The sequence below is a fragment of the Neoarius graeffei genome, chromosome 4 (assembly GCF_027579695.1).
Source record: "Neoarius graeffei isolate fNeoGra1 chromosome 4, fNeoGra1.pri, whole genome shotgun sequence".
In the NCBI taxonomy this organism is placed as follows: Eukaryota; Metazoa; Chordata; class Actinopteri; order Siluriformes; family Ariidae; genus Neoarius; species Neoarius graeffei.
In genome coordinates this window covers 35,207,097-35,234,941 of record NC_083572.1, presented here as the reverse complement: position 1 = coordinate 35,234,941, position 27,845 = coordinate 35,207,097, and the positions used below count along the sequence as shown (strand labels likewise).

Below are 27,845 nucleotides of genomic sequence, written 5' to 3'. Positions count from 1 at the left end.
CACATATATATATATATATATATATATATATATATATATATATATATATATATATACATACACACACACACACACACCTCATTTTTCAGGGACAATGCCCCAAAAGTCAGTGAGGCTTCCACGCTGGTCGAGGCACAGTGGACATGATTTTTGCGGTAAGACAGCTTCAAGAGAAGTTCCAAGAATAGAACAGGGACCTCTACAACACCTTTGTAAGCTCACAAAGGCCTTTGATTCAGTCAGTAGAGAGGGCCTTTGAAAGATTATGACCAAGTTTGGATGTCCAGAATGCTTCACTACTATGATACGCCAGTTCCATGATGGCATGACGGTCTGCATACAGGATGATGGAGAAACATCAGAAGCCTTCCCAGTGACACATGGACTACGTTCAGACTGCACCCTGAAACGACCCATATCCGATTTTTTTGCCCATATGCGACCTGTATCCGATTTGTTATTGACAATCTGAACGACACAGATCCGATTTTTTCACATGCGACCCAGGCCGCTTGGATATGTGGTCCTAAATCCGATGCATATCCGTTATTTTCACATGCGACTGCAGTCTGACCGGACAGGTCGCATTCATGCGACCTATACGTCATCAACAAGAGACAAACGTCACTATTCTGCGTTGGCTAATCCCGCCTCTTTGGTGGAAAACAACAACATTTGTACAGTTTTCAGAATTTAAATAGACTTTTATAGAATTGATCAAGGTAATGGTGGATTTGGTAGGGACCTGGATGTTGATCTGTTAGCCTGATTAAATAAAACAGTTTCTATAACTGATTTATAACTTAAACCATCCTGTATTACAAGATTATACGATTGTTCTGGAAATTTCCAGTAATTTGACACCTTCGGTCTCATTAGTCTGCTACCCACATTAATCAGATTATTGTGTGAGTTCCGCCGCCGCCACAAAAACCACATCGCCAGGTCTCGCCTCATCTCCATAGCAAACTGCACTGGTGTTTATGCACCTTGAGCCAGTGCTGAGAGAAGTTGCAGAATTCAGCTGGCTATAAACAATCTAAATAAATATTTATAAAAATGTAGAAAAAGTTTATTAATATGACGAAATAAATATGTGCAAATTATTAAGCCTGAAGAGTTTGGTAATACAGCGGCTGTATCCCAAATGACTGCCTACTGAAGCTCGAGTGCACTATATAGAGTTTAAAAATCCATTACTTCCTAGTAACATGTAGTGCACTTATACAGAAATTAGAGTCAACCCTCGTTACCAGGCTACACGTTTTCATTTCAGTTCAGAAACAAAAACACATACGAGACCTCACACTTTAACACTAACCAGATAATTAAACAAACAAACAAAAAAGAAATCATTAAACATGAAGAGTGCGCTTTTTTTGTTTACGTATTACGTAGATGTGCTTATTATGTGTCAATTTGCGCATGCGAGACACTTTTGGGTCGTTTTCCGTTCATATTGGAGATCACATACAAGTCTCATATAATTGGTAATGTGAACGGCCTCACAAAAAAATCGGATTTCACAACAAATCGGATATGGGTCGTTTCAGGTTGCAGTCTGAACGTAGTGATGATGTGAAGCAGGGCTGCATTCTCGCACCAACAATCTTTTTGCAACATATGTTCTGCCATGCTCATTGATGCTTTACGTGACAGCGAGGAAGGGACAGTTATCAGTTACAGGACAGACAGGAAGCTCTTCAAATCAGTGCTGACTGCAAGCAGTAAAACACTCATCCAAGACTTCCTTTTCACTCACAACTATGCTCTCCATGTTACCAGTGAACAGACAATGCAAGCACCTACTGATAGGCTATTTGGGTCAGGTGACAACTTCAGCCTCACCACCAGTACTAAGAAAAACAGTCATGTACCAACCCTGCCCTGACAAGTGTCACAGTAAACGGCACAGTGCTCAATGATGTAGACAAGTTCACATACCTGAGTAACATCCTGACATGTCACGTCAACATTGACAAGGAGGTCAAGTGTAGAATTGCCAAGGCCAGCTGTGCTTTCAGGAGGTCTGACTAAATATTTAGGCACAAAGGGTTATCAGCCTCAGCACCAAGCTTAAGGTCTACCAGGCCAGAGTCATAACTACACTCCTTAATGCCTGAGAAACCTGGAGTGTATACAGCAGAAACGGCCAACAGCTGAACCAATTCCATTCAACCTGTCTCCACAGGCTGATGAAAATCAAATGGCAGAATCACATCCCTGACACAGAGATCCTCACCTGTGCCAACATGCCCAGTATACAGACCCACCTTGAGAAGGGACAAACAAGATGGGCTGGACATGTCCTGCACATGAATGATCAGCGCATCTCCAAGGTACTTCTATATGGTGAGCTAACAGAAGGCAAGTCTCAAGTTGGATGTCCCAAGCTCCACTTCAAAGACAACCTCAAGGCCACCCTTAAAAGCCTTGAAATTCCTGTCAACATCTGGGAAAGCCTTGCCCAAGCTTGAGCATCATGGTGCAGCCTAATCAGCAGAGGAACCAAGTCAATTGAAGAGCATCACAGAGCCTTGGCTGATAGTAAACAGGCAGAGCAGAAAGTGAGAGCAACTAGCTCCTCCACACAGCCACCCTCCGGCCCAAAGTGGACAATCTCCAGCAGACATTTCCATGCCCAGATCATACTCATCAGCCCCCCATGAACACATTCAGCTAAGAACCAGTGAAACAGTCATGGTCATCATCAATACCAATGAACACACAACATTTATCCATTTCCACTTTTCAGCTGTTGTCATTTATAATTATGGAATAAGTGATATCAGCAAGCTTACATTATCTGGGTAATATTGTTGCACAAGTGTTATAGTGTAATAAAATTTATGTTATGCTTTGGTACTACGTGACCTGACATAAGACCGTTTTTATGCCAATATTTGCATATCCGATACATTTAGAGATAACAGAGGCTATCCGGGATTAAATGAAGAGTGCAAAGTGTGCTCCTCTCTCTGTCCTCGTTCCCTCTTCAATTTCTTGAAGCTATTTATCTGTAGACTCTGGCTCAAATAAATAGAGATGGTTATCAAATTCAAATGCCTCATCCATATTGTTGTAATCAGCAAAATATTTGGGCATTACTTTGGAAATAGTCTTCTTCACGAATTCTGTGTGACTTCTTTTGTAAACATCAGAAAACAGCTCCCCATGTGATAATTGACTACATGCACTGAATAGGGAGACCAGAAGAAGAAAGGTAAAACAACTACTTAAGAAATAGATAATTTTCTACAGTTTCTTTACAGTTATTGATGTAAAAACACACAGGTATATTGCTGTAGAGACTCTTTACATGTTGTCAGATACTTAGAACAATATGAGCCTGTCATTGGTGAAAAGAAGTGATTTACTTTGACACGGATGATTGCCCCGTAGGATTAAATGGTATAGCCATTTTGCGGTTGCTGGTTTTACACTATGTTCAGACTGCAACCTGAAACGACCCATATCCGATTTGTTGTGAAATCCGATTTTTTTGTTAGGCCGTTCACATTACCAATTATATGAGACTTGTATGCGATCTCCAATATGAATGGAAAACGACCCAAAAGTGTCCCGCATGCGCAAATTGACACGTAATAAGCACATCTACGTAATACGTAAACAAAAAAAAAAGCGCACTCTTCAAGTTTGCAAGTAAAGCATGGAGATGAGGCGAGACCTGGCGATGTGGTGTGGCGGCGGCGGAACTCACACAATAATCTGATTAATGTGGGCAGCAGACTAATGAGACCGAAGGTGTCAAATTACTGGAAATTTCCAGAACAATCTTATAATCTTGTAATACAGGATGATTTAACATCCAGCTCCCTACCAAATCCACCATTAGCTTGGTCAATTCTATAAAAGTCTATTTAAATTCTGAAAACTGTACAAATGTTGTTGTTTTCCACCAAAGAGGCGGGATTAGCCAACGCAGAATAGTGACGTTTGTCTTTTGTTGATGACGTGTAGGTCGCATGAATGCGACCTGTCTGGTCAGACTGCAGTTGCATGTGAAAATAACGGATATGCATCGGAATTAGGACCACATATCCAAGCGGCCTGGGTCGCATGTGAAAAAATCGGATCTGTGTCGTTCAGATTGTCAATAACAAATCGGATACAGGTCGCATATGGGCAAAAAAATCGGATATGGGTCGTTTCAGGGTGCAGTCTGAACGTAGTCATAGTATTCTAACTCAATACTGGACAGATTTCAATCGTTTCTGTCCCTTTATATCAATTTCTGAAAATACTGATTTATGTTTAAAGAAAAAGTTAACTTGGTATATGTAAATCTTTTATCCACTGGAATTCTATTATAGTGAACTGCAGCTGAACTAAATCTGTCTCCAATAGCCCTTTTCCACTGACACGGGGCCAAATCTACAACTGGTTCTACTCATTTTGACCAAAAAAAGACACCACATAATTGCTGGTCCCAAAGTTGTAACCACTGATGTCAGTAGCCTTGGGAGGGGCTAACGCAAGAAATTTGCTGCCATTTTGATAAACCATGAGCAAAATTGGAAATCTCTATAGGCAGGCAATCTTCAAATGCAAGATGTAATGACTTTAAAAGTAGATTTACAAAAAGCAAGCAAATATGTTCTGTCCACTGGTGATTTTTTTCTTGCAGATATTACCCCAGTAATATTTCAATGGAAATACCTACAAATTCTGCTACGTAATGTTCAGTTTTCAAGCCTGTTTAAACGTGGGCCAGTTCTCAAAAGGCACCAAGGTAGAACTGGCTCCTCACCAGCACCATCCTGGTAGAAGAGCTATAATTGATTTATTTTAAAGGAACAGTCCACCGTACTTCCATAATGAAATATGTTCTTCTCTGAATTGAGACGAGCTGATCCGTACCTCTCCGAGCTTTGCACGACCTCCCAGTCAGTCAGACGCGCTGTCACTCCTGTTAGCAATGTAGCTAGGCTCAGCATGGCCAACGGTATTTTTTGGGGCTGTAGTTAGATGCGACCAAACTCTTCCGCGTTTTTCCTGTTTACATAGGTTTATATGACCAGTGACATGAAACAAAGTTCAGTTACACAAATTGAAACTTGGCGATTTTCTATGCTATGGAAAGTCCGCACTATAATGACAGGCGTACTAACACCTTCTGCGCGCTTCGACAGCGCATTGATACCTGCACTCAGGAGTGAACGTATTAATGCGCTGTCGAAGCGCGCAGAAGGTGTTAATACGCCTGTCATTATAGTGCGGACTTTCCATAGCATAGAAAATCGCCAAGTTTCAATTTGTGTAACTGAACTTTGTTTCATGTCACTGGTCATATAAACCTATGTAAACAGGAAAAACGCGGAAGAGTTTGGTCGCATCTAACTACAGCCCCAAAAAATACCGTTGGCCATGCTGAGCCTAGCTACATTGCTAACAGGAGTGACAGCGCGTCTGACTGACTGGGAGGTCGCGCAAAGCTCGGAGAGGTACGGATCAGCTTGTCTCAATTCAGAGAAGAACATATTTCATTATGGAAGTATGGTGGACTGTTCCTTTAAAAATTATCCCAGATGTGCACAAAGTAGATGCCCTAACTGACTTGCCACTTGAAACTGTTGGTATTATGAAATGTGTGGAGTTGTGAAAAACAGATTGAATATATTTAGCCTAGGTGTATGTAAACTTTTGGCCTCAACTGCAGTTATTATAATGTAAGTGACACTAGGAACTTGTCTCATGCACATTTCACGACATTAAACATAACGATAAATGCTGAATATTTATAGGAAAACAATCAACTTTAGAGTTGTTTTGGCATTTCATCACCATATCATTTATTATTTTTTCTACAAAAGCACACCCAGTCTTATTCCTTACACACATATGAATATACTTTAATGCCATAATTTATCCTCAACTCACTTTGGCTTTCTCCCACGTTGCCTTGGTGGGGAGGTCACATCCTTTCCCTGTGTTTTTGACTTGACCTCTTGAACTTTCTTGACCTTTTTAGGATCCTTTACTACCTTCCCCTCCACCTTCTTTGTCTCTTTTAACTCCTTCTGTGCTTTCGACTTCTTCAGGAGCAGCCCCTTCCCTTCTTTTTGTAACGTCTTTTTCTTTGGTCTAATGTCACACTCTCTGTTCTCTCTTGTGTCTTTCTTGTCTTTTTTTTTGCGTTTTTTCCTCACCCTGGGCCCACCTCCTCCATCATCCTCCTCACTATTGACTGGTGAAACAGAAAGGTGGGGACTGGGGCTGCTAGATCCTTGGATTACTTCCCTTGTTCCGGAGAGCTTTGCATGAGCCACACAGTGGTTAGATGGCCCATCAATGATGCGGATCTGCTCCTTGCCAAAATGGCCTATGGAAAAAGTGGTTTGTGCATTCTGCTCAGATGCAGTGGTGGCTGAAGTAGCTGAAGTGTGCATTAAAATGTGCGTGGCAGACATCTGTAAGACAAAAAAAAAAAAAAGCCTAAATAAACTGTTCAGTCAAATGCAAGAACAATGAACAATTTTTGGTTTACTGCTCAAAAGGCTAAACTAATACAGATTGCACAATGCAATTTTTAAATGCAACATAAAAATCCAACATACTATGTTGCTCCTCTGAAAAAAAAAACTTTTAAAAAATCAAGGTCCATGTATTCCATTTAAATGAATGGCAGTTTTAATAAAATTACACCCAAAATTTGAGGTGTAAGTCATGACTTTACCAAGGGTCTTTCTCGAAATTTAAGGTATGAGAAGTTCAGCCACCAGAAACCTCACTCAAAGTTTTTCAAGCTAAAATGCACTAAAATATTTTCCCATTGGTGCCTACATGGTTTAATCATGGCAAACCCTTATTAGTGTAAATCAGAAAGTTGTTGCCTTGGCTCACTGTCATCAATCTTACTGCATGATCTATCGAAATTAATAATATAAAGAATGGAAAGCCATGCATAAAAATACCTATGCTTTTAGGAATGTTTTATTTAATTGCTTCTAGAGCCCTGCACTCCCACGGGAGTCCCGCGGGACCCGCTGCAAAGCAGTGCGGCGCGGGACAAATTTTGAAAGCTCATTGCGGGTGCGGGCGGGACCGGAAGTGCACATATGCGTGCGCGGGCGGGAGCGGTGATAAGCTGCAGTCCCGCTAACTAAAAATGTGTTTGAAATAAAATGTATAAGTTATTAATTTATGTCTATCATATATAATTTGTGCTGGATATTTTATTTGGCATTAATAAAAACATTTTAAGATGCCTAAATTTGCAGAGAGAGTCAGATTGCCAGAGGAATGGCATCTTAAATTTGCCATTGATCACCCTAACAGGAAATTCTTTGATCACTCTAATGACTCGCAGTTCACACCCAGCTAGCAAGAGAACCATGAGTGAAGTGATTTACGGCTTGCGTTAGTCTACAACTTTAATCAGAGAGACAGGTTACACAGTGACGGTAGGCTTGACTCAGCCCATGTTTACATTAGACCGTATCAGCGGATCATCAGATTAACGTTTTTAAAACGATTAGTGTGCACAGAGCAACACCAATACACGATTTGCGTGCACACAGCAACACCAACACACGGATACGCTCGGCTCCGCAGGCATCCTGCGCTCCAAATCACTCCGCCCTGAACAGCGAGTGCCCTCTGGAGGGTGCGCACTCCGGCCTTGCGCAGCTCACAGAGCGCGCGAGTGAAGTGCACAACCACTGATTCGGGACTGAGCCGCTGTGTGTGTGATCCCAGCGTATATCACTTACCACTTGCAAGTGGAAGGATGGCAAGCCTAAAGACAATCATAACTACACAATAGGCAGTATTTGCATCAGTATTTGCAGTATTTTCATACTTTTATACTCTTTAATGAAAGGTGATACAAGGTGGAAGTCCGCGCCGTTTTTCAGCAGTCGCGTCACATGACCAACGCCAGCAAATCAGGAAGGTGGATGTCACAGTGACGTTGTCCAATGACGACGCCAGCTAGAGCTCAGCACAGCGTATCCGCGTATTCTCAATGTTTACACAGCACCGGAGCTGACACGATCTGGATTGAATACGTGGACGCTGGCGGATTCCCATTTCCCGGCGTTTCCGGGCAGTTTAATGTAAACGGACAGTGCATCCGTGAAGAAAACGAGACAGATACGGTCTAATGTAAACTTGGCCTCAATGCTATCCCAGAAATCCTTCCTGTAATATGCAAATTTGGCCGCCTCTGATTGGACAGCCAAATTTGCATATTACAGGAAGGATTTCTGGGATAGCATTGAGTCAAGCCTACCGTCACTGTGTAACCTGTCTCTCTGACTAAAGTTGTAGACTAACTCAAGCAGTAAATCAATTCACTTCTCTTACTAGCTCTGCTTTGCAATAAAAAAAAAAAAAAACACCATTGGTACAAAGCAAGCCCATTCACTTTTTTATGCTGATCAGAGAATTACAATGGTTTCTCATATGATAAAAATGTGTGATTCGCGATTAAATATTTTAATCGTTTGACAGCACTAATTATTATTATTATTATTAGAGACAGTACATGCTGAATTCCGAAACAAGGTAAATAATAACGTGAGCTGTAGATATTTATGCTGAAATCCACTCAAAGTAGGGGGCGAGGCACCATCACGCTGTGTCAAGACAAGAACTTTCCTGAGAAATAACGCGAACGTCTGCATCATGCGGGATTTGCGGGCGGGAGCGGGACAAAATATGGCAGGTGCGGGCGGGAGCGGGACTGAAAATCATAATTTTTTTGTGGGCGCAGGCGGGAGCGGGACTGAAAATCATAATTCTTTGCGGGCGCGGGCGGGAGTGGGACTGCACAATGCGGGCGCGGGCGGGAGCGGGACTGAAAAATCCGACCCGCGCAGACCTCTAATTGCTTCATTCAAGGTTGTTCATTTTTATTTATATTTTATCACACTGCTGAAATATAAAAATGCGATTTCTCAATTGATAAGCCTCCTTCCTTAGTCTCATACCCTGCCATACACACACAAAAAATAAAAAAAAATCCAAAAAAGTTGGGATACTGTAAACAAAAACAGAATACAATAATTTGCAAATCATGGAGACCTGATATTTCATTGAAAATAGTACAAAGACAACATATCAAATGTTGAAACTGAGAAATTTTTATTGGTGTTTTGAAAAATATATGCTCATCTTAAATTTAATGTCAGCAACATGTTTCAAAAAAATTTGGGACAGGAGCAACAAAAGACAAACTAAGTTGTTTAACTTGCAACACACACACCTTAAACAATTAAAATATCATGAAAAAGTTAATTTTTTTTGACATTTAATTCAAAAAGGTAAACTTTCAAGACTTTTTTTTGCTTTAATTTTGATGATGATGGCTTACAGATCATGAAACTCAGAAATCCAGGTGCTCCGGTTTCCTCCCACAGTCCAAAAACATGCAGATTAGGTCAACTCGCTCCAATAATGTGAAACATGTAAATGTGAGTGTGAATGGTTGTTCCTCTTTGTGTTAGCCCTATGATATACTGGCGACCTGCCCTGGGTGTAGCCAGTCTCTCGCCCAATGTCAGCTGGGATTGGTTCCAGCTTCTCCCATGGCCCTGATGGATAAGTGGTATAGAATATGCATGGATGGATGGATATTTATATTTGTTTTTATTATTCTGAAAACTCTTGCTTGAAAACAGTTAATTTTGGATTGTTCCTATAATCTGTGAATTTCCTTCTGAGATTGTCTGTCTGTCTGTCTGTCTATAATTCCAGTCAAAAGTTTGGGCACACTTTTAATTCAATGGCTTTTCTTTTGTTTTATTAATTAAAAGACACTTCATATCTTAAAGTAATTATGGACTGTTGTTTCTCTTTACTTAGTTGAGTGCTTCTTAACATAATATAGATTGCTCCAGTTGTTGAATAGGGCTTATTACTGTATTTTTGTTATTCAGTGTTTGATGGTCTCAACTGCATTAAGAAGGTAAGAAATCCCACAATTAACCTTTGACAAGGCACACCTGTTAATTGAAAATCATACTCTCACGAAGGTGGAAAACTGAATGTTTCTGTAGAATTCTGAATTCATTCTACTGCTAACTATCATGAGTTACATCATCAATAAAGATTAGTGAGCCCATTCAAGAAGCAGCCATGCAAGCTCAAGGCATGACACAACCTCCATCATACTTGACTGATGAGCTCATATGTTTTGGATCATGAACAGATAATTTCTCCAATATGACCTTCCAATTCTTACTGCTGATGTGTGGTTTGCATCTTGTTGCCTCTATAATTCTGCCCTTGAAGTCTTCTTCAGACAGTGGATTGTGATTCCTTCACCCCTGCCCTGTGGAGGTTGAGAGGTGATGTCACTGACTTGTTTTTGGGGTTTGCTTTTCTACCACAGACAGTGCTCTGGTCTTCTTGTTGGTTTATCCTTTTTAATAATAAATGCAGTCTCCACAGGTGAAACACAGGGCTCTAACCAATAGTAGACATTCAGAGCTATTAACTGTTGAAACAACCAATCAATCAAATCAATCAAACAGAGCACATCTAGGCAACAAGAAAAACCTATGTTTTCATATACCTATGTATATGTACCAGTGGCGGCTGCTGGTTTTTAAAACAGGGGAAGCCCATTTTACACATTCATCGTAAAACCTGTAGGCCGGATATTAAAGCATCCACCTGCCAAGCAAAAAAGTGAGCAGCCTGCACTTCACTGGTTATCTCGTCAGAAACAGTGGCAGCAAGTGCATTGATCAGGTCATTTTGAATGGTGTGAGACATACCAGTAAACACAGCTGATGACTGAAAACGTGTGGCTAGGACAGAGTCATATTTTGCTAATGTTTCAGTAAATTCTCTGTAATTCCCCTTGTTGTCTGATTCATGACTCTCATTGTGCCCCCTGAATGACAGTTCCTGACGGCCAAGCAATGAGGTAACATCTATCAAACGTTTCAGGAAGGCCCTGTTTTGAGTGACTATTTCATTATGCCTTGCACACTGTATACGAGCACCTTCATCGATGGCATGTTCCACCCTGACCCTCCCCAGACAGCTAAGTCTTGCACATGAAGTGACATACTCATTGCTCGTTTCATGCCTTTTGCAAGCCCTTTTGAAATTCACCAGGTCCCCAAACCCATCTTTTGACCAAACTAAATTTCCCTGAGAGGGCTTCATCAAAAGACATGGCCAACAGTACATTTTATTAGTCACAGGAGACCCAGTCAACCAGTTCACATTTTCATACCAAGACACCTGAAAAGACCTGTTATGACCTGCTGATTTTTGAATGAGATTAAGCTTGGGCTTTGGTCTGCCTTGCTCTTTAATTCTCACTTTCTCCTCATATTGCAGAGTGTCAAAACGTTTTGACAAAAGCATGTCCACGACGTTTGCCATTATAGCAGATAGATACCAGCTGTTAGCAGCTAGCACTGCAGATCCCAATAAGGCTCAAGCTAGCCTACAACCACGTTGATTGAACTACAAATGAAATAAACGAGTGAATTCACGAATGATCAAACTGATAGAATGGATGAAAGTTAATGGAGCACAACGAGTAATATTTACAGAGTAATGTACAGAGACATCAATGAGAAGAAACGTTTATATGAAAAGAAATTCGGACAGCACTTTGGCACACGACTACACTTTCTCGACATCCGCTAGGGACTGACTGATCATGCTTACCATGTTCCTTGCCGACGCCAAAGTACAGCGACCGCCCTCCTCATGTCTTTCAAACACCAGCTCCAATAATCCTTTATCAGCCCGGCTTCTTGGCCCTCCCATGTCCTGTTTACCCCCAGAGATACCCGACTTCCCTGGAAGTGACGATTTTGTCGATTTTAACCAATAACAACTAGCCGAAATTGGCTGTTCAGAGCCGTCTCGTAGACTGCAACGGATACCCGGCTGCCAGCAAAGGTGATTCTCGTAGCGAACTGCAAGTTCGTCAGACATCACTCAAATAAGTTACAGGATGACATAGGGATAGTTATGAACGTAAATACAATCTTGGGCATATATTATGTTATGCAAGTTATTGTTTTAATGAGAATTCAACGTCGTAGATGCCGCAGTTTGGGGAGAGAATTTTAGGGGAAGTTCGGCTTCCCTTGTTGTCTCTGAGAAATCGCCCCTGATATGTACCCTATATGTTCGAACATTTTTGATCAATTGAAAAACGTGTGGTTTCAAACAAAAGGTGCCAAGCTGCTAACACATCACATAAATATTCAGAAATGAAAGCTGATAAACAGTTCTGGAAAAAAATTCACAGACCACTTCAATTTTTTTCTTAAATCAGCATCTCTATGTATGGCAGCCATTTCATTCCAGTGTCTATACTGGAATTCCAACACAAGCACACCTCATTTTACTGGAGAGGCCTACAAGCCAAAGTGTCTTGCACCCATTGTGAAATTTGGTGGAATGATGATCTGGGGGTGCTTCAGCAAGGCTGGAATGGGCCACATGGTTTTCCCCAAAGCGTTTTAGCGTGTCGGGCCCGATACGCTTGCTCTGCCTGCCGATACGCTTAGTCGCTTTAGTTAAAATCCGATACGCTTGGATTTATACCGATACATTAAAATTTCCTACCCACAAGTAACTAGATACATAGGAGAGCAAATAACAGAACCATTTACATACTGATTGATATTTGTGTTAAACAAGCGGTCTTTTTTCCAATGTTTGTGTTGATTCTGTCAAAGTAATATGTCCGCGTGGTATGATGTAAACAAACTAATCTGTTGGCTACGTCAAGATCACGTGTTCAAACCGTCCAATAAAAATATCGAAAAAAAACGTCAAACATCTGGGAAGTTTCCGATTCATTATGCTGCTGATGTTGTCCCCCACCAGACGGACAAAGCCGACTGACTTTAATAAGCTAGGAGAAGACTCGCTGGACAATTTGATCCACATCAGCATGGATGACAGCGAGATGGACTATGAGAGGGTTGCCCAACATTGGACCAAGCAAAAGCCAAGGAAAATTAATCTGCTTTAAAGGAGTAGAAAACTTAATTCATTAGTTTGGGTTTGCAGAAAGATTATGTACTTATAAACACTGTCACAAAGTGAAGTTGTCCAAATGTGTCAAATATAGCATAATTTCAAATAATCATCATAAGCATTTTTGGCAGTGTGATGTCCCTGAGATCCATTTAACAAAAGGCAGCTCCGGATTATTATTTTGTTAAAGGTTCACAGTGACATCACACTGCCAAATATGCTTATCATTATTATTCAAAATTATGCTACATTTGACATTTATTAACATAATCTCTTCATGAATGTTTTTATAAATACATAATCTTTCTGCAAACTTAAATGTATGAATTAAGTTTTCTTTTCCTTTAAATATGTTTTAATCTTAATGTAGTCCATTTAATAAAGTGCCAAAATTTAAACTTTATAATATGCAGTTGCCTTACTTTTCTTTTCAGTGCATCTTAGTTATACATATATTATGGTAATTGCATCAGAAACATTCTAAATCATTACAGTTATAGTAATACAGCAACTTATTTTAAGGTGGCAGTTCTTAGGTTCAGATCCCTTTGTGATCAACAGGAGGTCATGATGATCAATTCTCTTCATTGGATTGCATAAGATGGAGCAAAACACTGTTCATATTTTCATGCACATTTTTGTTACAACACTACTTGATCATAGATAATTAAGTGCAAGGTATCCCCATAGATTTTCAAATCTATCGTATACCTAAGTAATCTATAACAAAACAGTTTAACTTGTATGTTGAACTTTAAGGTGAAATTTCAAATGTGTTTACATTAATACTATTTAGGTCAGAAATAATTGAAGCACCGTTAAAATCTATCCTATAATCATGTATCTAAAACCTCTCAGAGACCCTGAAAATGCACCTGAGAGCATCTATTTTCAAAAAATTTTCCGGGGGGGCATGCCCCCGCACCCCCCTAGTTTTACTTCGCACCACTGGCACTCAATTGTCTGTGTTTTATCATACTTGCCAGAATTTAGGGCTTTAATTTTTTTCTGGGGAAAACACTAGGGCAGATTTTGTTTGTGAAGGACACATGAAACAAGCCATGTACAAGGTTGTCCTGTAAGAAAACTTGCTTCCTTCTGCTATGACAATGTTCCCTGACTCTGAGGATTGGGTTTTCTAGCAGGACAATGCTCCATGCCACACAGCCAAGTCCATCAAGGTGTGGATAGAGGACCACAAGATCAAGGCCAGCTCAATCTCCACACCTGGACCCCACTGAAAACTTCTGGAATGTGAGCAGGAGGAAGATGGATGGTCACAATCTGAGCTGATTGAATTTTTGCACCAGGAGTGGTATACAGTGGTGCTTGAAAGTTTGTGAACCCTTTAGAAATTTTCTATATTTCTGCATAAATATGACCTAAAACATCATCAGATTTTCATACAAGTCCTAAAAGTAGATAAAGAGAACCCAGTTAAACAAATGAGACAAAAATATTATACAACCCAGATTCCAAAAAAGCTGGGACAAAGTACAAATTGTAAATAAAAACGGAATGCAATAATTTACAAAATCTAAAAAACTGATATTGTATTCACAATAGAACATAGACAACATATCAAATGTCGAAAGTGAGACATTTTGAAATTTCATGCCAAATATTGGCTCATTTGAAATTTCATGACAGCAACACATCTCAAAAAAGTTGGGACAGGGGCAATAAGAGGCTGGAAAAGTTAAAGGTACAAAAAAGGAACAGCTGGAGGACCAAATTGCAACTCATTGGGTCAACTGGCAATAGGTCATTAACATGACTGGGTATAAAAAGAGCATCTTGGAGTGGCAACGGCTCTCAGAAGTAAAGATGGGAAGAGGATCACCAATCCCCCTAATTCTGTGTCGACAAATAGTGGAGCAATATCAGAAAGGAGTTCGACAGTGTAAAATTGCAAAGAGTTTGAACAGATCATCATCTACAGTGCATAATATCATCAAAAGATTCAGAGAATCTGGAAGAATCTCTGTGCGTAAGGGTCAACGCCGGAAAACCATACTGGGTGCCCGTGATCTTCGGGCCCTTAGACAGCACTGCATCACATACAGGCATGCTTCTGTATTGGAAATCACAAAATGGGCTCAGGAATATTTCCAGAGAACATTATCTGTGAACACAATTCACCGTGCCATCCGCCGTTGCCAGCTAAAACTCTATAGTTCAAAGAAGAAGCCGTATCTAAACATGATCCAGAAGCGCAGACGTCTTCTCTGGGCCAAGGCTCATTTAAAATGGACTGTGGCAAAGTGGAAAACTGTTCTGTGGTCAGACGAATCAAAATTTGAAATTCTTTATGGAAATCAGGGACGCCGTGTCATTCGGACTAAAGAGGAGAAGGACGACCCAAGTTGTTATCAGCACTCAGTTCAGAAGCCTGCATCTCTGATGGTATGGGGTTGCATTAGTGCGTGTGGCATGGGCAGCTTACACATCTGGAAAGACACCATCAATGCTGAAAGGTATATCCAGGTTCTAGAGCAACATATGCTCCCATCCAGACGACGTCTTTTTCAGGGAAGACCTTGCATTTTCCAACATGACAATGCCAAACCACATACTGCATCAATTACAGCATCATGGCTGCGTACTGTAGAAGAAGGGTCCGGGTACTGAACTGGCCAGCCTGCAGTCCAGATCTTTCACCCATAGAAAACATTTGGCGCATCATAAAACGGAAGATATGACAAAAAAGACCTCAGACAGTTGAGCAACTAGAATCCTACATTAGACAAGAATGGGTTAACATTCCTATCCCTAAACTTGAGCAACTTGTCTCCTCAGTCCCCAGATGTTTACAGACTGTTGTAAAGAGAAAAGGGGATGTCTCACAGTGGTAAACATGGCCTTGTCCCAACTTTGAGATGTGTTGTTGTCATTAAATTTAAAATCACCTAATTTTTCTCTTTAAATGATACATTTTCTCAGTTTAAGCATTTGATATGTCATCTATGTTCTACTCTGAATAAAATATGGAATTTTGAAACTTCCACATCACTGCAATCCGTTTTTATTTACAATTTGTACTTTGTCCCAACTTTTTTGGAATCGGGGTTGTACTTGGTCATTAATTTATTGAGGACAATAATCCAATATTACATATCTGTGAGTGGCAAAAGTATGTGAACCTCTAGGATTAGCAGTTAATTTGAAGGTGAAATTAGAGTCAGGTGTTTTCAATCAATGGGATGACAATCAGGTGTGAGTGGGCACCCTGCTTTATTTAAAGAACAAGGATCTATCAAAGTCTGATCTTCACAACACATGTTTGTGGAAGTGTATCATGGCGCAAACAAAGGAGATTTCTGAGGACCTCAGAAAAACCGTTGTTGATGCTCATCAGGCTGGAAAAGGTTACAAAACCATCTCTAAAGAGTTTGGACTCCACCAATCCACAGTCAGACAGATCATGTGCAAATGGAGGAAATTCAAGACCACTGTTACCCTCCCCAGGAGTGGTCGACCAACAAAGATCACTCCAAGAGCAAGGCGTGTAATAGTCAGCAAGAAATAGTCCACCATCAGGAGAACGCTGAACAACAATGGTGTGCATGGCAGGGTTGCAAGGAGAAACCCACTGCTCTCCAAAAAGAACATTGCTGCTCATCTGCAGTTTGCTAAAGATCATGTGGACAAACCAGAAGGCTATTGGAAAAATGTTTTGTGGACGGATGAGACCAAAATAGAACTTTTTGGTTTAAATGAGAAGCGTTATGTTTGGAGAAAGGAAAACACTGCATTCCAGCATAAGAACCTTATCCCATCTGTGAAACATAGTGGTGGTAGTATCATGGTTTGGGCCTGTCTTGCTGCATCTGGGCCAGGACGGCTTGCCATCATTGATGGAACAATAAATTCTGAATTGTATCAGTGAATTCTAAAGGAAAATGTCAGGATATTTGTCCATGAACTGAATCTCAAGAGAAGGTGGGTCATGCAGCAAAACAACAACCCTAAGCAAACAAGTTGTTCTACTAAAGAATGGTTAAAGAAGAATAAAGTTAATGTTTTGGAATGGCCAATTCAAAGTCCTGACCTTAATCCAATCGAAATGTTGTGGAAGGACCTGAAGCGAGCAGTTCATGTGAGGAAACCCACCAACATCCCAGAGTTGAAGCTGTTCTGTATGGAGGAATGGGCTAAAATTCCTCCAAGCCGGTGTGCAGGACTGATCAACAGTTACCAGAAACGTTTAGTTGCAGTTATTGCTGCACAAGGGGGTCACACCAGATACTGAAAGCAAAAGGTTCACATACTTTTGCCACTCACAGATATGTAATATTGGATTATTTTCCTCAATAAATAAATGACCAAGTATAATATTTTTTATCTCATTTCTTTAACTGGGTTATTTTTATCTACTTTTCGGACTTGTGTGAAAATCTGATGATATTTTAGGTCATATTTATGCAGAAATATAGAAAATTCTAAAGGGTTCACAAACTTTCAAGCACTACTGTAACGTCACCAAAGAGCAATGTGAATGACTGGTGGAGAGCATGCCAAGATGCATGAAAGCTCTGATTAAATGTGAGGGTTACTCCACCAAATACTGATTTTCTGAACTCATGCCAAGTTCAAACATCCGTACTGTGCTGTTTAAAATTGAATATGATCTTGATTTCTATACATTATTCAAGATCTGAAAACACTTCATCTTTTTTGTTATTTTGACCAGTTGTCATTTTCTCCAATTAAATGCTCCAAGTGACAATATTTTTATGTGGAATTTGGGGGAAATGTCAGTAGTTTCTGGAAACAAACAAACAAAAAAATTCATGCCCCTCAAATGCATACCTATAAATTGTAAAACCAGAGAAACTGATAATTTTGCAGTGGTCTCTTAATTTTTTCCAGATGTGTGTGTGTGTGTGTGTGTGTGTGTGTGTGTATACACACAGTGCCGCGCAGATATGAAGTTTATCTTCAAGTGGTGAATATTTTATGAGTGGGCATAGCGAACAAATTATGTTCCTGTCAGCAGGAAAACACTGGGGGTGACGTCATCAGATTGAAATATCGACAAATATGTCCCTCAGGTTTGGGATGCATTTTGTTTGAAAAATACGAGTTTTTCAGCACGAGAAGACAGGCTTCATATCTTCAAGCTAACATGTGATTTTCTTTTTATTCTATAGACACATTCACACACAAAGTATTTTATTAAAGGTGCCCTTCCACTAAAAACGTTTAATACTGGCTCTTTTTGAAATACCATAGTTCACTCCGAGTTGCATATGCATGCTGCATGTGAAAATGTAATTCTACCCTCATTCCCTGTATTAGCTTATGAAAGAAAATAGTTGGAAAAACAAGCGGATCTGAAAAAGCCATACGATCTTACGTCACTTTGTAAATTAGTATTCATGGCCTCGCCCACCTTGGCTTGCGACCGCCCATGGGAAGGAAGTTCAGTTTTAAGCGCAAGGAGAGATCGCAGAGCCAGCGTTGCCAGATTGGGCGGTTTAAAGTGCATTTTGGCGGATTTGAACATATTTTGGGCTGGAAAACGTCAGCAGTATCTGGCAACACTGAGCAGAGCTCATCTCGTCAGTAGCTAACGAAGAGGACCTAACAGCAAGTTGAAAACATGTCTGAACAAGTTCGTGCCTGTGTTATTTGTGGCAGTAAGACATCAACGTTGCATTTCTTGCCCAAGATAGAAGAGGTGAAGAATAAATGGTTGGAATTTATCTTTGGAACACCACCAGCGAAGTATAATGCAGCGTTAGTACTGTGTTCTGATCATTTCAACCACAGTGACTTTTCAAACTCCGGTGCCTTCAGTAGTGGTTTTGCTTCGAGGTTGCATTTAATCCCTGGATCTGTGCCTTCAAGACGATCGACCACCAGCTCACAAGCTGTAAGTAAAACATGAACTTTTTGTTCGAAGGTTTTTGTTACAAAATAGCATGCATGACATGGTCACAAGCTAGGCAGGGATGAGAGTTTTCCGCTTTTTCTGAGTAAAAAACGACCTTTTTATATTATGCCAAATCTGTTGAGAATTTTTTTTATTAATTTCGGGGGGTTGGGGTATGTTCCTTCATGCTGTTCAAACTTTATTAACTCCAACGATGTTTACACATTATTTGTAAGTCGCCATCTTTAGTCTCGTTTAAATCTCGTTGAATGTGATGTAAAATTCGTGTTATCTACATTTTTATTGGTCAAAACATCGACGTTGAGACCATAATAGCCAATCAAAACAGTTTTTACAAAGACACCCACATTCTTTTTTTTAAGACAATCGTTCATTTTATTCGTTTGTTTGTTCAGTAAAAACCCAAACATTTGTTGAATTTTTCTTATTTCCTCGCGTCGCACCTCAATGACGTCAGCGCCCGCGCGGTATTTTTCCCTTCGCGGTTTGTTCCTTCTCTCTCGACGTAGTAAGACACCCACATCCGCTTGTTCTGACTCACTGGAGGTAGCGTCACAGTGCTGTTAGCCAATCAGAGGTAACACGTTTACATGTCATGAATATTAATGAGTAAGAGCTGAAATCCTGTCGTTCTCCCGCCACCCACTCCTCCAGCAAACTAGAACAGCCTGAAACAGGAGAATCACAGCATTTTTTTCACCAAAACCGGCTCACAGGGCATTCATTCATACTAGAGACCACCGCACAATTAATGAAAAAACGATGCAAGGAGACCTTTAAAACAATTAATCAATATCCTCACGAGTGAGGACATTGGAAAATATGTTACTCAATGTCCCAACCACTCAAGGTAGTTCATATGAAAAATATGTGTGGTGTATTTCCCAGTAAAATACTCATGGCTATATTACAGTGTAAATATACAATGTCTTGCAAAAGTATTCATCCCCCTTGGCGTTTGTCCTGTTTTATCACAAGCTGGAATTAAAATGGATTTTTGGAGGGTTAGCACCATTTGATTCACGCAACATGCCTACCACTTTAAAGGTGGAATTTTATTTTTTTTCTTTTTATTGTGACACAATAGCCCGATTCAATGTGCAGCATTAGGAAATACATGATTGGTGAAAGTGAGGTGTGTGCATGGGGATATTTATGAGTATCCACTGGTGCCCGTCATTATTAAATTCAGGTGGAATAAGCATAGAGTGGAGACAGGGGTTAGTCCTTTCCTCACCCATCCACTAATTCTGGGGACATATTGGCTAGGGTTTCAGGCATTAGCGCAGCATTATGTTTGTGGATGGGTCCTGCAGTAGCAAAGGATGAGTGGAATCCAGCATGTCTGGCTAACAATACATTTACGTGTAATTGAGCAGCCCTACTACACAAGGTTTTTCCCCCATTTGAATTACTGTATGGGTGCAACCCTCGTGGAATCTTCAGCGTCATTAGACAAAACAGGGAGGAGGGTCCTTCTAAAAGCAAAAGTGAAACTCAATACTTTCTTGACCTGAGAGCAAAATTCCACAACTTAAAATCACTTAATCCAGGAGCATTTGATATAGGCGCAAGATCATAAATCCCAGCTGTATAACAGACGCACTCCATTACACGAGATTTCACTGGGAGAGAAAGTACTCGTTTTACTACCTATGTCGAGCTCTAAATTACTCGCCAAGTGGCAAGGACTGTTTGAGGTCTCATGGTGAATCAGAGAAGTCAAGTGTGAAGTCAGGCAAACATAGAGAAGTGATGCACTTCAAATATATCCCTCAATCTCCTACAACTATGGAGAGAGGAGGTCTTTGTGGCTCTAGCGATGGTAGTAGGTTCCTGAGAGTGAAAAGCTGGGAGTGAGGTAAGTTCAAAGAGTGGAGACCACCTCTCACTGCCTAAAACAGCACAGGTTGCAGGAGGAATTTTCAGATGTGTTTTTGCCTCCACCCAGTCGCACAAACCTCACAAAACACTACACTGAGACTCCGTCAAGGGCAGTTGTACAGTGGTGCTTGAAAGTTTGTGAACCCTTCAGAATTTTCTATATTTCTGCATAAATATGACCTAAAACATCATCAGATTTTCACATAAGTTCTAAAAGTAGATAAAGAGAACCCAGTTAAACAACCGAGACAAAAATATTATACTTGGTCATTTATTTATTGAGGAAAATTATCCAATATTACATATCTGTGAGTGGCAAAAGTATGTGAACCTTTGCTTTCACTATCTGGTGTGACCCCCTTGTGCAGCAATAACTGCAACTAAACGTTTCCGGTAACTGTTGATCAGTCCTGCACACCGGCTTGGAGGAATTTTAGCCCATTCCTCGAAACAGAACAGCTTCAGCTCTGGGATGTTGGTGGGTTTCCTCACATGAACTGCTCGCTTCAGGTCCTTCCACAACATTTTGATTGGATTAAGGTCAGGACTTTGACTTGGCCATTCCAAAACATTAACTTTATTCTTCTTTAACCATTCTTTGGTAGAATGACGTGTGTGCTTAGGGTCATTGTCTTGCTGTATGACCCACCTTCTCTTGAGATTCAGTTCATGGACAGATGTCCTGACATTTTCCTTTAGAATTCACTGGTATAATTCAGAATTCATTGTTCCATCAATGACGGCAAGCCGTCCTGGCCCAGATGCAGCAAAACAGGCCCAAACCATGATACTACCACCACCATGTTTCACAGATGGGATAAGGTTTTTATGCTGGAATGCAGTGTTTTCCTTTCTCCAAACATAACGCTTCTCATTTAAACCAAAAAGTTCTATTTTGGTCTCATCCACAAAACATTTTTCCAATAGCCTTCTGGCTTGTTCACATAATCTTTAGCAAACTGCAGACGAGCAGCAATGTTCTTTTTGGAGAGCAGTGGCTTTCTCCTTGCAACCCTGCCATGCACACCATTATTGTTCAGTGTTCTCCTGATGGTGGACTCATGAACATTAACTTTAGCCAATGTGAGAGAGGCCCTCAGTTGCTTAGAAGTTACCCTGGGGTCCTTTGTGACCTCGCCGACTATTACACGCCTTGCTCTTGGAGTGATCTTTGTTGGACGACCACTCCTGGGGAGGGTAACAATGGTCTTGAATTTCCTCCATTTGTACACAATCTGTCTGACTGTGGATTGGTGGAGTCCAAACTCTTTAGAGATGGTTTTGTAACCTTTTCCAGCCTGATGAGCCTCAACAACGGTTTTTCTGAGGTCCTCAGAAATCTCCTTCTTCGTGCCATGATACACTTCCACAAACATGTGTTGTGAAGATCAGACTTTGATAGATCCTTGTTCTTTAAATAAAACAGGGTGCCCACTCGTACCTGATTGTCATCCCATTGATTGAAAACACCTGACTCTAATTTCACCTTCAAATTAACTGCTAATCCTAGAGGTTCACATACTTTTGCCACTCACAGATATGTAATACTGGATCATTGTCCTCAATAAATAAATGACCAAGTATAATATTTTTGTCTCATTTGTTTAACTGAGTTCTCTTTATCTACTTTTAGAACTTGTGTAAAAATCTGATGATGTTTTAGGTCATATTTATGCAGAAGTATAGAAAGTTCTAAAGGGTTCACAAACTTTCAAGTACCACTGTATGCATTTGCCCATACCAGTTACCTGAACACAAGAAAAATATGTGGTTTGGAATGAACTCAAGGCTATGCTTGACATGGGAGTTATCGAGGCATCCCACAGTGATTGGAGCAGCCCAGTCATCTTGATGCCCAAGACTGATGGGTTGGTCCATTTTTGTGTGGCCTTTAGAAAAGTAGGTGCAGTTCACTTTTATTCAACACTGGATTTGACAACGAGATATTGGCAGTTTGCTTTAACAGCCCCCCCCCCAAAAAAAAAACAAACAAACAAGCAAACAAACAAAAAAAACCCCACCTAGGTTCAATGGCCATTTGGGTTACAACAATTTCTCACCCTTCTGTTTGGGCTGTTCTCCAAACAGAGCTCCACTCTGTTGTTGGAGCTCTGTTGTGCTAGAGCTCCACTCTAGCAATGTTTCAACAACTCATGGAAATGATCCTCTGCTTGCATAATGCGCTCATTCCTATTTGGATGATATAATCCATCCATCTATCCATAATCTGTAGCCGCTTACCCTGTTCTACAGGGTCGCAGGCAAGCTGGAGCCTATCCCAGCTGACTATGGGCAAGAGGCAGAGTACACCCTGGACAAGTCGCCAGGTCATCGCAGGGCTGACACATAGACACAAACAACCATTCACACTCACACCTACGGTCAATTTAGAGCCACCAATTAGCCTAACCTGCATGCCTTTGGACTGTGGGGGAAACCAGAGCACCTGGTGGAAACCCACACAGACACGGGGAGAGCACGCCAACTCCACACAGAAAGACCCAGCCATAAATTCACATGTGCTATCAGCCTACAGTTTACATTATAGCTTGCCTAACTCAGGTTTTAGCAAGAAAACAACCATAGCAACAAGCACATCAGTAGCATACAAGACCGCTACAGCTTGCAGCATGGCAGATATGTAACAGATCCCAATAAACACAGATTGTGTCCAAGTTCATATTCTTTTTTCTTGTTTGAATTGCTCACAAAGTCTTCATCGCAGCAAGGTGCAGTGCATAACACATGAAACAGCAGGACTTGATACTTTAACCTCAAATCAGAAAATGTTGGGACAGTATGGAAAATGCAAATAAAACAAAAAAGAAAACTGATTTCTAAATTTACTTTGACTTCTATCTCATTTCAGACAGTATGAACTCAAGATATTTCATGTTTTGTCTGGTCAACTTTATTTCATTTTGTTAAAACACATCCTTTCCTGTGTTTCAGGCCTGCAACACATTCCAAAAAAAGTTGGAACAGGGCCACTTTGGGGCTAGTACTGAGGTTAAACAATTAAATGATTGTGTGATTTGAAACAGGTGATGTCAACAGGTGACTATAATCATGATTTGGTATAAAATCAGTATCTAGAAAAGCCTAGTCTTTGAGGAGTCAAGGATCTCCAGTTTGTCAACAAATGTGTAAGAAAATAATTGAAATATTTAAAAATAATGGTCTTCGAAGAAAGCTAGAATGGAACTTGGATATTTCACCCTATATGGCGCATAATATCATTATTCAATTCAAGGGCTATAAAGGAATTTCAGTGTGTAAAGGGCAAGAGTGCAAGCCTAAGCTGAACACCCATGACCTCTGATCCCTCAGATGGCACTGCCTCAAGAACAGTCATTCATCAATAACTGATATAAATACATGGGCTCAGGTTTACTTTGGCAAACCTAGGTCAAGCACTACAATACAGTTACATCGACAAATGCCAATTAAAACTCTACTATGCTAAAAGGAAGCCTTATATTAACTCTGTCCAGAAGCACCATCAACTTCTCTGGGCTCAGAGGCATCTGGGATGGACCATCACACAGTGGAAATGTGCATTGTGTAGAGTAAATTTTAGGCTACATCCACACGACAACGGCAACGAGATGTTATTAAAAAAAATACCGCGTCCACATGGGCAACGGATCAGTAAAATATCAGGTACATATGGCAACGCAATGCTTGCTGAAAACGATGCAATACACATGCCACACCTCTAGGGGCGCTGTAAGACGGTCCCTTCGGAGACACCAGAACAATAGAAGAAGTAAGGACGCATGCGCATAAACTATTATGCGCGAGACTTCATATTAGCCACAAAGTCAGAAAAATCTGTTCGTAAAATTACATTATAATGACCAAATACAATGAAAAGTATTTTTCCAGTCTCACCTGTGAAAGGTAATCCCATGTGATCTCGTTTGGACGGCAAACCTGTCGGTACAGTTAAACGCAGCACATGAATGAGGCATCTTTATTCTCCGTTTTGACCCATCCAATATGGCGGCGAGGATGACGTATGATTCTACACTGAAGGCGGCGTCTTTAATGGTCCGGAATAAATTGAATGCTACACGTTGATGGATTAATTTGTTCTTCTATGCCCTTTTTGAGGAATGTATTGTAGGACTTAAACCAACATCTGAAGAGGTGAGATCGCTCCTTTTTTTCCCTATTTTTGCTGGCGGGATTGACTCTCACTCTCTCTCTCACTTTGCACCATTACACAATAAATATTCACAGTGAAAAACCAAGTTATAGGATTTGTTGACAACTCGCATCGAGTTCGTTACACTTCTACCCGGCGTGAAGCACATGTGGTTGTGACGTCATCGTAAACAAATCCGTTCTACTCATCCAAACGACTTCGCAACGGCGCCGTTGCCAGATCTTTCCACTCTGGAACCCGTTCTCAAAAGATTTCATTTTGGGGCACCCAAAACGCCGGTGCCGTGTGGACGCCAGGCCGAAACGATAAACAATTTTATTGGATTCACCTGAATCCGTTGCCGTGTGGACAGGGCCTTAGTGTCATACTGTTTTGTTATTTTCCTTTTCACTAAGTGTCGTCTCTTCAAGGACTAACGGCTCAGAACATTTTGCAACGAAACATGTTTATCTTATCATGCTCCTTACATGCGTAGTAGACGTATGTAGCAGATGTGCGTACAAGACAACAATTAGAGACAATCTAATCAGCTTTAAAGCTGGTCACGCTCCTGGAGCATGATCAGGGCGTGTAATTGCAATGATGTAAAGCAATAGATGTAATGTCTCCTTTTTATCTAGTAAAGAGTACAGATTTGAGAACAAAGGGACGGTGTGAGGGGTGTGCCGAACCCTCATCACTTGTCTGTTTCTGCAATAAACCTTTCTCTTGCAAAAGGACGAGACTGGTGTTGGTGTTTGTCATTTTTCCATGACAATTGTGGTCAGACAAATCAGTATAACAGCTCTTTTTTTGGAAGAAAATGATGCCATGTGCTCCAGACCAGTGACAAAAAGAACCATCCAGAATATTACCAGCAACAAGTACAAAAGCCATGGTCTGTCATGGCATGGGCTTGTGTCAGTGCCCTTGGCAAAGGTAACTTATATGTTTGTGATGCCAGCATTAATGCAGAAAAGTACTCTTAGATTTTGGAGCAGCATACTGTATGCTGCCTTCAAGATGACATCTTTTCCGGGATATTATACAATCTTATAATATAGTATGATACTATGTTGAGACTGTGTCTGTTCCCCGAGCTATACAAAAAAAGTAGAAATACTCTGAGAATTTGTTCTAGTCACCTAATTAACATAAAATTAGATCATACTGAATGTACAGCTACTGCTAGCACCTATGATCTAAAGATTCAACTATTAAATATCAGATCTTTAACATCTAAAATACTAATTGTTAATGAACTTATTACTGATCAGGATTTTAATGTACTTTGTTTAACAGAAACATGGATTAAACCAAATGAGTATGTAGCATTAAATGAGGGTGGTCCTCCTGGATATAATTATAAACAATCAGCCTCGTCCAAATGGCAGACGAGGAGGCATTGCAATTATTTACGATGATTATCTAGGCGTAACACAAAAACCTGGTTATAAATTCAATGTGTTTGACATTCTTTATACTGACAGGTGTAGCCACAAAAAATAAGTCTACCCAGTCGATTCTGTAACTTACTGTATTATTTACAGGTCCCTGGGGGCATATTTTGAATTTATTTCTGAATTTGCAGATATAGTTTTAAACCTGCTTGTTTCCTGAGACAAAGCCTTAGCTGTTGGAGACTAATATTCACTTTGATAATTCAGAAGGCCCTCTGAAAACAGCATTTGTGTCCATTCTAGATTCAGTAGGGGTTAATCAGAACGTCCTCGGACCTACTCATAACGGTGGTCACATTTGAGCTAATACCAATATTTAGATGAAATACAGAAAATATAGTCACAGTCACACATAGTCTGAAGCTACCTCAGATCATTAGCTTATCTCATTCAAAATATGTCTGAGCAATAAGATATGCACCTTGCCATGCTACTGTGTCAAACATACATTTCATGGCAACTACTGCACAAAGTTTTATCAACAGTCTCTCAGAAACATCAGCTTTGATTGGATCACCATCAGACCCCACAGGACTTGATCAGGCAATTGAATGCTTAGAGTCAACTTTAGATAATGTACCTCCACTTAAAAGAAAAATGATTAGAGAGAAAAAAAAAACTATCACCGTGGCATAACAATTACACACACATCTTAAAACAGACCACTCGAAAATCAGAACATAAATGGCTTCAAACAAAACTGGTAGAGTTCCAATTAGCAAGTAGACAGCATCTTGAAATATAAAAAATTCTCAGTGCTGCTACATCAATGTCTCTCTCCAGCCTAATCGAAGATAACAAAAAAAATCCTAGATTCCTATTCAATACTGTAGCAAAATTAACTAGGAAAAAAGACCACTATAGACACATGCACACCTGTAATATGTAGTAGTAATGACTTCGTGAAAATTTTCAATGGTAAAATTTTAAATATCAGACCAAAAAAAAATGCAAGCTATTAACTTATGGCCAGACAATTTAAGTAACCCTTTAGTTAACAATATAACTATCACATCAGTAATTAGAATGTTTTACTCCCCATACAAAAATTAAACTAACGTCACTCATTTCCACATCAAAATCTTCAACTTGTGTACTAGATTCTTTACCCACATGACTCTTCAAATAGATAATACCAGAAGCAATCAAACCTCTTCTAAAAATAATCAAATCTTCCCTTAGAACTGGCAATGTACCCAAATCCTTTAAACTAGCAGTTATCAAACCCCTTATTAAAAACCTGACCTTGACCCCTGTCAGCTGTCAAATCATAGGCCGATATCAAACACTCCCCCCCCCCATCTTCAAGATCCTAGAAAAAGCTGTGGCACAGCAGTCATGCTCATACCTACAGAGGAATAACATCTATGAAATGTATCAATCAGGATTTAGACCTCATCTCTCACCCAGGAGCTCTGTCCCAGGATACTGGTGGACTCCTACCACTGTACTATTGAGAGCATTCTCA

General features: G+C 40.3%; 1 protein-coding gene across 21 annotated transcripts in view; it reads right to left on the bottom strand.

The window, feature by feature from the left end:
* Positions 1-27,845, bottom strand: part of chd6 (chromodomain helicase DNA binding protein 6) — a 379,195-nt gene that overhangs the window by 229,464 nt on the left and 121,886 nt on the right. For 16 of the 21 annotated variants that reach the window (XM_060919167.1, XM_060919164.1, XM_060919158.1 and 13 more), the window contains one exon: positions 5,902-6,431. In XM_060919167.1, the coding sequence (XP_060775150.1) occupies positions 5,902-6,431 (530 nt within the window). Of the gene's footprint in view, positions 1-77; positions 334-5,901; positions 6,432-10,207; positions 10,298-27,845 lie in introns of those variants that run through there. The other 5 variants (XM_060919177.1, XM_060919175.1, XM_060919176.1 and 2 more) reach the window with 3 other exon arrangements.